Consider the following 12,565-nt stretch of genomic DNA (forward strand, 5'->3'; position numbering starts at 1 on the left):
ATCCACAAGTACACAGGTTGGTAGCCAAATGAGATCACAAGCCAAGCATCAGTTTCTACTAGCCCACTAATAGACATTATAGTCACTGGATGATTGATAAAGACGACACATACAGACTTTTTGTACATGTACCTTTGACAGCTTTAATGCACTAACCCTTTTCCTGTCAAGTCCATATTTCACCATCAGGTCAAGATGGTTAAAATTAATGAAACACAACATATTCTACATGGTGTATTTTAACATAATACTATACATTTAAAAGCTGTTGAAAGATAAATACTGTAAACTTGATTTTTTTGGACTAAAGATGCTATAACAGGCCAAGCCAAGTGGGTGAAAATACATCATGTTTTGGCTCAATACTGCTTTTTACTGACTTGGCTGACGGGGAAGCGATATTGTCTGGCAGAAAAGGGTTAATATCAAGATATTTTTTTAAGAGGCTGAAATTTTACATTGTATTGTCTGTTTGTGTTTCAATGTATATATTGTAACCAGTGTTCTGCCGAGGCCGCGGCCTTGCGCCATTGCCGCAAATATAAATTGAAGACCCCAAAAATATCAATCATCAGGTCCGGCAGGCGCAGCACGCCGTCAGTCCCACTAAACTTTTGGTAAAAAAAATACACTTATTTACGTACTATACGCGAAAGGCCAAACGCGGAAGTAGACATTCCACGCTGCTCATGCGTGCATGCTGCTCGTGAGAACATGAGACGTGTTGCTTCCATAGCAACCTTCAGTGATTTTTTATTTGCATAATCGTGAACTAGGTTTTCATCGGCTAGATTCAAGTCAGCCAGTCAGCGTCTCTGTTAAATTCAATGCCTCACAGTACTCTCTGGCAGTGGAAAGGAAATTGCTTCCGTGAATAAATCAAAACATAGAGGCAGAACAATTCTTAGTTTTTTGGACCATTCCACCCTAAAAAGACAAATCCAACAACCGGACGAGTGAAGACAAACGATCGAACATGACATCGTGTCTCAGCTGTTCACATCCTCGGAAACTGAAAACCAATGCACGCCGCTGCCATCCACATCGGAAACGCATCAGTCAGAAACAGAGCAGTCTCAAAACATTGAGCAGCCATGCATCGGAAACTCAGCCTTCATTGAGGCAGGCCAGTGTTTCCGTTAACGCAAAATCCTGCGTATTTTACGCAAAATTGTTCTGAAATACGCAAAATAAATCATGACTGCGTAAACTAATACGCATTGAGAAATGCCGCCCCATGACACGACGTACTTGCCGCACTGCATGTATTGCATTGTATTGCCTGAATGTGGTTCAATGCAGGACAAAATTAGAACATATGCACCTGCTTGCAAGTGACATTTATCATGATATTGCAACATTTTAGATTTTAGCAGACCGCAGCACTTTATGCAACATTGTATTTCATCATCACAAAACGTCACGTCAATCAGTTCTGTACAGACAATGGCACTACAGATGCAAAAAATTCGAGAATCGATCGAGTCTACGTTGTTGGTAACACAATACAGTTAATGGTCATTACGTCGCATGTTATTTGGAAAGTGTTTACGGATGACCATTTAGAATCTGTCGGTTGCATTCTTGAGAGGTCCCGCTGAACTTTGAACAGTATCTGCTTTTTGTTGGCCCTTTGAAAACACTAATTTCACAGTCAGAAGGTCTTTTCTTTGAACATGAACTCATTGGGCTGCTCAACGATCATATACGGGACTTGCATCACGGCATGGCAAGCGTTCAGCTACACCTTGAAGCCCCCCAGGTTGTTGTTTTTTATTAATAGAGTATGTGCATTACAGGAAATTCTCCAAGTTCTACAGAAAAGACTGCCCAACTCACATCAGATACTGATTCCTTAGCCGTACGCATTTTGAATACATTTTACGCAAATAAAAACTCAGTTGCGTAAAATCATACGCAAGTTTGAAATTGTCACGCAGGCATGTTTGACGTATTCATGAAAATTTGTTACATGATTTCAGCTGGCTCCACTACGATGCCAAAAACAACCAAATGACTTGCAAAGTATGCATAAAGCATAATAATAATCGAAATACGATGACCCGAGACAACATGAATTTCCGAACGAGTACACTTACTCGCCTTGTAGACTGTAGGTAGGACCATAAAACCGCAGCACTCATGGAATCTGCGAGTTCAAACTTCGAAACAACAACCGGGTATGGCACGTACTAAAGTGAGAATGACCCCCTTTTTTCAACAGCGACCCACTTTTTGAGCTTCCATGGGCCCTCAGACCCCACTGATGCAAAAGCTTGGCAGAACACTGTGTAAGTATTATATTTTGTCAGAGTTTGTTATTGAACCTTGTGCATCTTGACTTTTCAAATAAATAAACAAACAAATAAATAAATAAACAAATAAATAAATAAATAAATAAATACATTATTGGCATATTTGGCTTATAGAAACAAGCAGTGAATAACCAGGTCATGAAAACTACATGAGCTTGGGCCTGTGGTCTGCTATTACACCAGGCACAGTTTGTGCATCCTTTTATATCAAACATGTTCAATTTTTTTAATGTTCTAGCACTAACATAGAGTATTGACATATTAGCAGCGTAAGGTATTTTCTCATTTGCTCGCACTGTGTTAAATTACAACGATTTATAACATCATATTATCTTTAACTCCAGACAATGACATATTTCACTACTGATAGGGTGAATAAAACACAGGAGAAACATTAGCTTGACAGAGTATTATGAAGTCATAAGTTCATACAATCAATTCTGGTAAAGTTAGCCACTACAATTCTGATTCCTCTTCTCCTGGGTAACTGCACACGTACAGACTTACCAGACTATCTATCAATGCTGTGGCACCTTCCTCGCTTTCATTGAGTGTGTCAACATCCGTCATCTCCTGCAGCAGGTCCACCGTGGCTACTGATATGTCTGTGTTGTCATGTGTGAGTAAGCCCAGCAGGGACTGTACGCCGTTCAGTTCCACTACGTGGTGATAGAGATCTGGTACTGTGGCTATCACATGCATTTCCTGGATGACATCATTCAGGTTAATCTCCGACTCCATGAATCTACAACAAGAGAGGATATGAAATTTGACAACCTCACTGTGAAATCAACAATCATGGACCTCTTTGGTGTCAAAGTCTGTGAGAAATCTTCTCTCTTCCAAAGAGTTACAGTTCACATCTTACAATCACAGTGTAAATGAAAGTATGCAAAGTACGCAAAATATTCAATAAGATGCAGTTAGACTCTCATCACTTAATATACTGTATATGCATCAAGATAAAATGATGCATTTACATGAACCATCTATGCTAGGACAAATAAGGCATGTAAGATGTTATCACTTAACCCTTTCACCCCCAGTTCCCTGTGTACAGGTCCAACTTTACCATAGAAAACAATGAATTTGGGACAAACCATGGTGGTGAAAGGGCTAAGGTATGTCTTTCTGGTAATGGAAACATGTCATGTGTACCATGGCTGACATAACTTGGTTGCTGTGCGACAGCCCTCATTCTAGGTACAAATATATGCAAGCACAGAACATACAACGTTTGAATAAGATAACTGCTGCTCTCAAAAGTGCACTACAGTAAATCATAGCAGAGTATTGTCTTCTTGAGGTTGTGTTCTTCGAACCAATTTACACTTTACAACTGTTACACAAATTGTAACTCAGCTAATATTACTAAATGTTTCAAGATAAATAATTAAACTCAATTACTCACTTTTCAGGCTGATCTGGAAACTTGATTCTCATTTCTTGATTTCGAAAAACTTTCTTCTCAAAAGAGAGAAGTAAGCGTTTAAGTGCTGTCTCATCCAGAGCATCTGCCTGCAGTAATGTGAAAACATTGGTAGAGATGATTTGATTGGCTAACCGAGGAACACACAATACTATACTATACTGATCGCATTGGACAGTGGCCGCAATATACAGTGTTATTTACATGCAAATTTCGTAGGGACCGCCAGCAGATGGTCGCTATAGGGAGGTGGTCGCTAAGGGAAGGTGGTCGTTAACACAGGTTTGACTGTACAGTTTATCGTTAATAGGTTCAACCCTGAATTGAAATGGACCATGGTACAAACAAACCATGTGCACACACGCACACATAAATACGTGTATTGTCATACATTTGTAGTCTGTAGATTACATCACGCCCTTTTTATTCTGGAGTAGAACTGTTGATCCATAAATCGTTTTGATATATAATTTATCATTATTGTAGCTGTCTATCAATTTCATGTAAAATCCATAGTGGCGGTGACCCTTGTCGGAAGCGTGTTTGACAGACGCCACAAGTACCGCTGCGATATCACAGCTATTTCAATGCATATTTGGCGTCTGGATCTCTGGACATTTTGACCTTGAAGTCACTTAGACCCCATCTATAGGTAAGTGGTATGTAAGAAGTAAAAGACACTAGAATTAGAAACAATTGTCATACCTCTGGTTCATCTTCAACCATTTTCAATATCTTTTCTCTTTCTGACTCACTGACACCACCAGCACTGTGTTCTGTGGAGGTTTCACTCTGCCTGGAATCCCTGATACCAATAAGTCTGTCTCTTGACTTGGAACCAACAGAGATGTCCCCTGCCTGTCCATTTTCTTCTCGTTTTCGTTTAAGTGGTTTGTCAGGCTGAGGAAGAGAAAATTGGCAAAATCAAATATGAGTGAAGCCTGGAACTTTTTAGCTGCAAAATTGTAGCTCTACGGTGAGGCGGTCGGTGAGTTTTGGTTTTTGCGACATCGCTCACCAGTAGAGCTACAATGCCGAAGGCCCTGAAGCATATAAAATAAGCACGCTGCACATGGCACGGCATTTTGATGTAAAATCTCATATATTTACTGCATTTGGTCATACTGATTTATCACTACTGAAGATTAAACACTATACTACACTAACCTTGTCGTGTATGGGGTTTGGTATTTGTTCAAATACGTCGATCGCGTTCAAAAAAACATTTCTTGGAGCCGCCATTACCAACTTCCGGTAATGGCGGCTCCCAGAAACACGCTCAATGTTTATGGAACGCGATCGACGTGTCTGTGCTAATACCAAACCCCATAAACGACAAGGTTAATGTAGTATAGTGTTTAGTCTTCAGTAGTGATAAATCGGTACGACCAAATGCAGTAAATATGTGGGATTTTACATGAAAATGCCGCGCCATGTGTGGCGCGCTTATTTTGTATGCTACAGGGCCTTCGGCATTGTAGCTCTACTGGTGAGCGAGGTCGCAAAACCAAAACTCACCGACCGCCTCACCGTAGAGCTACAATTTTGCAGCTAGGAACTTTTTTGCTATTTTAGAAATGTACACACATCAATGGTTCTTGATTAAGGTTTGGTAACAGTTTGTGAATTCATGTATAATCAGAATGAATACTGCACATGTGCAACCATTGCCTTTATTGTCCATAAATACATATACAGTGTGGGACAATGTTGTTTTGTGATGATGTCGCCTGCTAAGGTATGCATCGCAACGCGGCGTATAAAGGGCGTATAAGTCTGAATGTACTGCTTTTAAAATTCGTTGCATACTACACAGAGTTGGTCGTCTAAGTGAATCCTCTGAATCTGCTTGTTTCGCGCATAATTGGTTGTTCCATCAAAGAAACGCGATGTGTTATATCTCACCTGGTAAGTTAGAAGTTCTCCGACGTCCATTTTGGCGCGGTTGGTTGTTCGTTTTTTCTTTCCTAAATATTTTGGTCACAGTTCAACCTTAAGTGTTCGCTCAGACATTTTCGCTTCTGGGTAACATCTGAAACAGACGATTTTCTGGAAATGAAGAAGTTGTGAGAAAGAGGGGTGGGAAATTAGGATAAAACGAGTAAGTACATAACTCGTTGGCCAACATGTAAGTTTTCAACCGTAGAGGGCGCAGTAGGAGAGCAAATTTTATTTGTCAAAATGGCAGAGTGAGTATGGTTTGTCTTGAATGTCCATTTCATTTGGCCTAGCCGACTGTTTACAAACGAGCCTGCATGTTATACCTGACGCATTTTTATTTAATGTTTTATATTTGTATCCGGAATCCGTACATGTGTCTAATGTCATTATTTACATGTCTGCAGAAATGTCCTCGCGCGCCCTGAAACTTACAAGCGTTATGTGTTGTTTATTCCTCAGCTACACCGATAGGAAGGTTCGAGATGCCCAGATGAGGGCAACCATCAACCAAAAACTGGTTGAAACAGGTGAAAAAGAAAGGTAACAAAAAATCTGAAGTAGTGATAATGGGGAATCTTTTGGGCTCAAATCATTAATAATTTCTACACGTTGTTCTGTACACATAGTGCAATAAATATTTCTGGAAGGAATCGAAATTTATCTTACCTGGCAGATTGATGTCACTGTTCAAAGTTAAATGTGCGTGTAGTGCAAGACAATACGTGCCCATCTGTAAAGTCAGTAAAAAGCGCTATATTGAGCCAAAGCAATACTTATTGTAACCCAGCTGGCTTGGTATGCTATACTTATACTATTATAGCAGTTTTAGTCCGCAAAAATCACTTAACTTACTGTATCTATGTATTCAGGGGTCTTCAAATGTTCAATTCTTTTTGTTAAATGCATCATATGAACGTTCTGTTTCACTAACCTTAACCACCTTGACCTGATGGTATAAACTTGTCAGGATAAGGGTTAATACAGCCAAGTATGCAGATTTATTGCTTATCACACAACTTTTTATGATCACAATTTGTATCACACTCTGTACATCATTGCATGAGGTTTATCGTCAGCAAGGAATATTTTATATAAATTACCACTTCCCGGAGAACTTTGACTTTCTGTTTTCCTTGCAGATTAAAGGAATTATTGAGAACTAAATTAATTGAATGTGGTTGGAGAGATCAACTTAAAGCATACTGCAAGGGTGAGTTCTGTTGAAATTTTGATGTGAAAAGAATCGCAAAGATTCACTACCATGATAACAATTTGATTTTTAAAGCTTTACTGGGATTCTCATCAACAAGTATTCACAGACATTCTTTTTCAAAGATTGTGCAAATTAGATAGAAATGACTTCATAATGAGCCTGTTTGTTATTTATTTGGTTTTGAAAGTGTTCAACTTGCAGAAAATATTCTGAATGGCAAGGCATTATCATAACATCATCACGCAGTACAAATAATATGTTTTGCATTGGTAAATCATTATTGTGCAGGCGGTTTAATGTTTTGAAACAGGTAACTTTATTGATGTACTCATTCCATTGTGCTTTCATTCTGCATCAGTCCAAGAGCCATGAAGAAAAGTTGCAAGGGAAGGGGCCTGACTAAAATCATTGAAAACAGTGGTTAATAATGAGGACATAAATGTCTCAAGATTAATGCCAAAACATCTGAGCTTAAGATAGATAATTGCACTTTTAATTTATTTCAGAATGATATACTTGTTTGATTGCTTTTTTTGACCGGATTTCATTATGCCAGTAGAATTATGGGTCAAATGGTTCCCATGGAATAGTTAACTTCCTTTGGGTATCTTTCATTACAAAAGTATAGAACTTATATTTCCATGGTTATTGTTAAATTGCAATATGGTATTGCATCAACTCATTACAGTCTTAGTCAGGCTTGTATGCGTTTTATTCATAAATTGGTTAGGCATTGCACTTAGTGCAGCAGAAACAAACTGGCAGTAGCACGTACAGTATACATTGTTTTGTTAGTCCCCACGGACACCGTCCGGGGGGACTTATAGGTTTGGTCATGTCCGTGTGTGCGTCCGTGCGTGCGTCCGTCCGTGTGTGCGTCCGTCCGTCCGTCCGTTCACGCAGATATCTCAGAGATGCCTGGAGCGATTTCATTCAAACTTGGTACAAGGATTACTTCATATGTCATACAGATGCACGTCGATTTGTTTTGTGATACGATCCAATATGGCCGCCAGGCGGCCATTTTATTACGATTTTTTCATGTACAGAGCCATAACTCAGGCATGTTCCAACTGATTTTATTCAAAGTTGGTACAAGGACATTGACCAATGTCATACATATGCACGTCAATCTGTTTTGTGATACGATCCAATATGGCCGCCAGGCGGCCATTTTATTACGATTTTTTCATGTACAGAGCCATTTCTCAGGCATATCCGCATGTTTCAACCGATTTTATTCAAAGTTGGTACAAGGACATCGACCAATGTCATAGCTATGCACATCAATTTGTTTTGTGATGCGATCCAATATGGCCACTGTGTGGCCATTTTGTTACGATTTTTTCATGTCCTGAACCATAACTCAGACATGTATCAAGCGAATTCATTCAAAAGTATTTTTATCACAGACCTAATGAAGAGGACTCTATCCTCTCTGAGGACCTGTAATCAAAATACCCATTAACAAGTGGGGACTGTGTCATCAACGATGACTTGTTCATTGATAAGCAGCCATCTTAATCATAAATATGTGGTGTTTGTCCTGGTGTAACATCACCCTGTCACTGAGGAGTTTGTTATTCCAGCATTGTGTCAATGTAAATCTTTAAACTGAAATTGTACCGATTGTCTTGTCAATAAGTAAACCAAATTGATACTGTTTTTGAATTTTGTGTCCGCATACACAGATGTTGTGAGACAAAAAGGACTTGAACACATCACCGTGGATGACCTTGTGGCTGAAATCACTCCGAAGGGCAGAGGTTAGTTTTTCATCACAGTTTGATGAAATGAGCAATGGATTTTGATAATGTTTTCAGAACAGGAGTTATTTTTTATGTGTGTTGAATGATTGAAAGGTGTGTCATTGAATGCAATCAATTCCAGATTTTGATATTTAGAATGCAGACAAAGTTTCACATTCTCTACTTGTTAACCTTAATATTGCATTTTAGAGATTATTGCCAGTTCATTACAGGTAAAATCATGAATATGTGCAGACAGACACACACATGCATGCATTTATGGTAGAAAATTTTGCAAGCATGCGTTTGTACATGGGTATAGGTATGTATGTATATACATTGTACATATATGTATATATGCATGCAACAGTGCATGCAACAATGCATATATGGTATGTCACTGTATTTATCCGTGTAAGTACCCTGGGTATGTAATTTTCTCTGGATGCATAATTTCATATCCGCACTCGATTGACGGATAAAATGGCTACAAAATATGATGATTTTTTTGGATTGTACGATGTACATGTAACATTATTTTAATGAAAACAGTTCAACAAACAACTTGAACAACTGGGCTGTGTTTCAAACATGCTGAAATGTACAGTGAAGGGTATACATGCGACCGTCAAAACACATCGGGCAACCCAAGGTTAGAGTTATTGCAGCTAATCCAGGCACTGGCAGTGTTCAAAATTTATACATTTATACTTATACATCAAAACGTAACCATGGATATTCAGTCTCCCACTGCTCTTGGTAGCCTGCATGTGGGTATGGACCGGATGCATCATCGGTGCATCATCACCATGGCTCACGCCTTCACTGTGGTGCTGATCCCCTGTTGTTGTATCGGCGACAACAGGACAATACATCATGGATTCTGACATGAGTTCAATTTCACTGCATTTCTCTGTGTTCTTCACGTTGGGTTGCCCGGTAGTGTCTTTCGATTGACCCTCTGAATCATTTTTTTTTACGGGCTCGTGGAGCAAAGTTGAAAGAAAGTAGAGTTGATCATAGTATAGTTTTAACCGTTGCACTCAACAAATAAAGTTACTACTGTTTGTAGCTTTTGGGTTCGTCTGGTAACCCTTCATCTGCATGAATGACACTGGTTGGACAATTGATATCAGTCATGTGGTTCAGTGATCACATGTAAATCATGTGACTGAGTTAGGCTACTGTATACTGATGGTAAGGCATAGCGGCCATGATCTCGATTCAATTCAGGATTAGAGCTAGTGATGAGTATTGCTTCCTTGTCTCCACGTCGAAACCAATTTGATTCCAGGTCCAGAACTGAAACATCACAAATGTGTGCTTAGTCATCCTCATATGGAGACCTACAGGTGACGAATCCCTCTTGTATAATAGAGTTGATTGCTTAGAGGCCATGCTGCATGTGTGCTTTGATCAAATTGGGGACAGCGAGACGCGATGATCGTGCACGGTTGGCATTTAATTTGTTGCAACATTTCTCTCAATCACTCACTTTGTGTTGTAAGTTTCAGAAACTATCAATCGCCTTAAAATTAGCAACGTAGTTCATAGGCACAGCTGACATGATAACGTTCCTTTGAACTACGATGCTGATGTTTCAGGCAACACCCAGAGAATCCGAAACTTTCCACCCAAAATTAGTGATTGACAGAAATGTTGCAACAAATTTAATGTCAAGAGAGCACTCATCTCATCTAGTTGTCACCTAAGCTCAGTCATATAACAATGGAAATAATGCGTAGAGAGTAAATTTCAATGAGTAATATTTTTTTTGCGTAAATGCAAACACTGCATATGCTAAGTAAATTCAAAGTTTGTCATCAAATTTGTCTGATGTCAAACACTTGGCACCAACATGAAAGAAAAGAGATGCAACAGAAAAATGCAGAATTAACAAGACTCACAATTACATTGCACACATCTACCTACCCCCCTCCAAAAAAAAAAAAATAAATAAATAAATAAATAAATAATTGGGTGGCCACTTACCTGAACATCATGAAACTCTCAGTGAAAGTTTCAGATGGACAGTTGCCAGAGCAAGATTGCTTACTCATATATTATGTACATGTACCGGGTATGTGTGTTTTTGTCCAAGTCTGTGTATGTTACTTTGAATATGTGAGTGTAATGCTCAAAGGATTGTTATTATTTGAAACAAACACACACAGTTTGAGTGTTTTGGTGCCGCTGATGATGCACCGATGTTCTTTATAACAGAAAAAAGTGCTTTTCTGTCGAATTGAAATGCATAGATTTTCACAGAGGTAGGCAATTGAAGGTTAGACAATGGAAGTGTTTGTTATGGTATGGTAATTTTTTTCTATAAAGTGATATTTTGAAGCTGTTCCTCAGAGCAAGATGAAATAAAAACTGCAGGTTTATACCCATCAATAATCATGTATCTGATCTGATTATCTTTTTTACAGCCCTTGTGCCAGACAGCGTGAAGAAAGAACTTCTACAGAGGATCCGTACATTCTTGGCACAGCAGAGCAATATTTGAAGACAACAGTGACCAAACTTTTCTGTACATACAAGGAATCCAACACATCCAATTCTGGTGTCAAACTTTTCCAGTACATACAGGGAATCCCTCCCACAACCTGTAGATATAGATGAAGAGAGTAAGAATTATACAAAAGTGGACCAAACATCTTTCTGTTGTTTTTGGACAACTATTCAATATCATTTTATTTTTCATGTAAATTCTGCAAGAATGAAACCACTGGTGATAACTTCAGAATGAAAGAGTAACCCTGAGAAAAAATTAGTCCTTTTTTTTAATCACATCCTCAGTGATTCCATGCTGAGGCCAAGTTTATCCTAGTACTTATGTTTGTAATGTGGATATCACTAGATAATATTTTTTGGCATAATATATGAAAGCTTCATTAGAATGAGACATAAACTTCAGAGACTGATAGTCAAACCATTCAGTTGCAACTAAAGTCAGAAATATCAGTTCATGTTCACAGCCTACTTGTTTTCAAAAAAATGATAATTTTGTATTTTAAAGGAAAAATTTACACTTCTATATGCTAAGGTATTATGTAATTGATGGTCTCAAAGACATGTTCACACTGAAATTGCATATTATGTGGGTCAGCGTTTTCATTTTATGATTTGAGGGTAAATTTCCAACTGACTCAGCTAAAGTGTACACCATGATGATTGACACCAACAGCACAAGGAAACCTCTGTCCACTATAACTCCACTGTTTTGGGTATGATTTAGGTGATATGCACTGTAAAAACTGGATGATAGCAACTTTTGCTCAAAGTTTCTTCGATGAAACTTCAAACTATTAACGTTCATGGTCCAGTATGAAAATTGAGAATCACCATACAAATTTTGGTACTACAGAAACCAATATCCTGAAATTTGTGGATAATTGAAATTGAAATAGGCCACTATCCCTATGTTAACTTCGTGGGAGAAAATTAAATATTCCATTACAACAAGAACAAGACTTCATGTACTCAACAAGCTTCAAATGACTCCACCCAAGCAGCACAAAAACAGAATATTGTAAAAAATTTAGTGTGGAATATCTGTCCCCAAGCCACATACCACGTCAAAGTTTGTTTTATGATGCCTGGTCAGTAACTTGTGATCACATGTATGCTGTCAGTTTCAGCATGTACTGTATCTCTTACAAAGCATGACAGACATAAGATTTTTTTGTTCAAGTTCTGTAGAAATGTCATTTATCTGTAGTAACTAGATCCAAGAAATAAACTATTTTGCAGACATTTTGCTGTGTGTGTCATACAAGCATGAATTCCAGAGAATCAACATGAAAGACCGTCACCTTGTAGTATTTCAATATGTGCAATATATCAGGGCTGTTGGGATCTGTTCAAAATCTGTTTGTACAGAGTTGAAGGGAGGTGGGTCATCTCATCTTTGGTT

General features: G+C 38.5%; 2 protein-coding genes across 2 annotated transcripts in view; one reads left to right on the forward strand and one right to left on the reverse strand.

Moving 5' to 3' along the window:
* Positions 1-5,895, reverse strand: part of LOC139147878 (beta-catenin-like protein 1) — a 23,128-nt gene extending 17,233 nt beyond the window's left edge. Inside the window, exons 1-4 of the mRNA XM_070719093.1 lie at positions 5,650-5,895; positions 4,450-4,644; positions 3,727-3,833; positions 2,823-3,060 (exon numbers count right to left, since the gene is read on the reverse strand). Coding sequence (XP_070575194.1) covers positions 2,823-3,060; positions 3,727-3,833; positions 4,450-4,644; positions 5,650-5,679 — 570 coding nt within the window. The 5' untranslated portion in view covers positions 5,680-5,895. The remainder of the gene's footprint in view (positions 1-2,822; positions 3,061-3,726; positions 3,834-4,449; positions 4,645-5,649) is intronic.
* Positions 5,831-12,405, forward strand: LOC139147879 (transcription and mRNA export factor ENY2). The gene is made up of 5 exons (XM_070719094.1): positions 5,831-5,933; positions 6,145-6,225; positions 6,825-6,895; positions 8,590-8,664; positions 11,079-12,405. The coding sequence occupies exons 1-5, from the start codon at positions 5,926-5,928 to the stop codon at positions 11,153-11,155; spliced, it is 312 nt and encodes a 103-aa protein (XP_070575195.1). The 5' UTR covers positions 5,831-5,925; the 3' UTR covers positions 11,156-12,405.
* Positions 12,406-12,565: the final 160 nt, after the last annotated feature.

The sequence above is a fragment of the Ptychodera flava genome, chromosome 13 (genome assembly GCF_041260155.1).
Source record: "Ptychodera flava strain L36383 chromosome 13, AS_Pfla_20210202, whole genome shotgun sequence".
Classification (NCBI taxonomy): domain Eukaryota; kingdom Metazoa; phylum Hemichordata; class Enteropneusta; family Ptychoderidae; genus Ptychodera; species Ptychodera flava.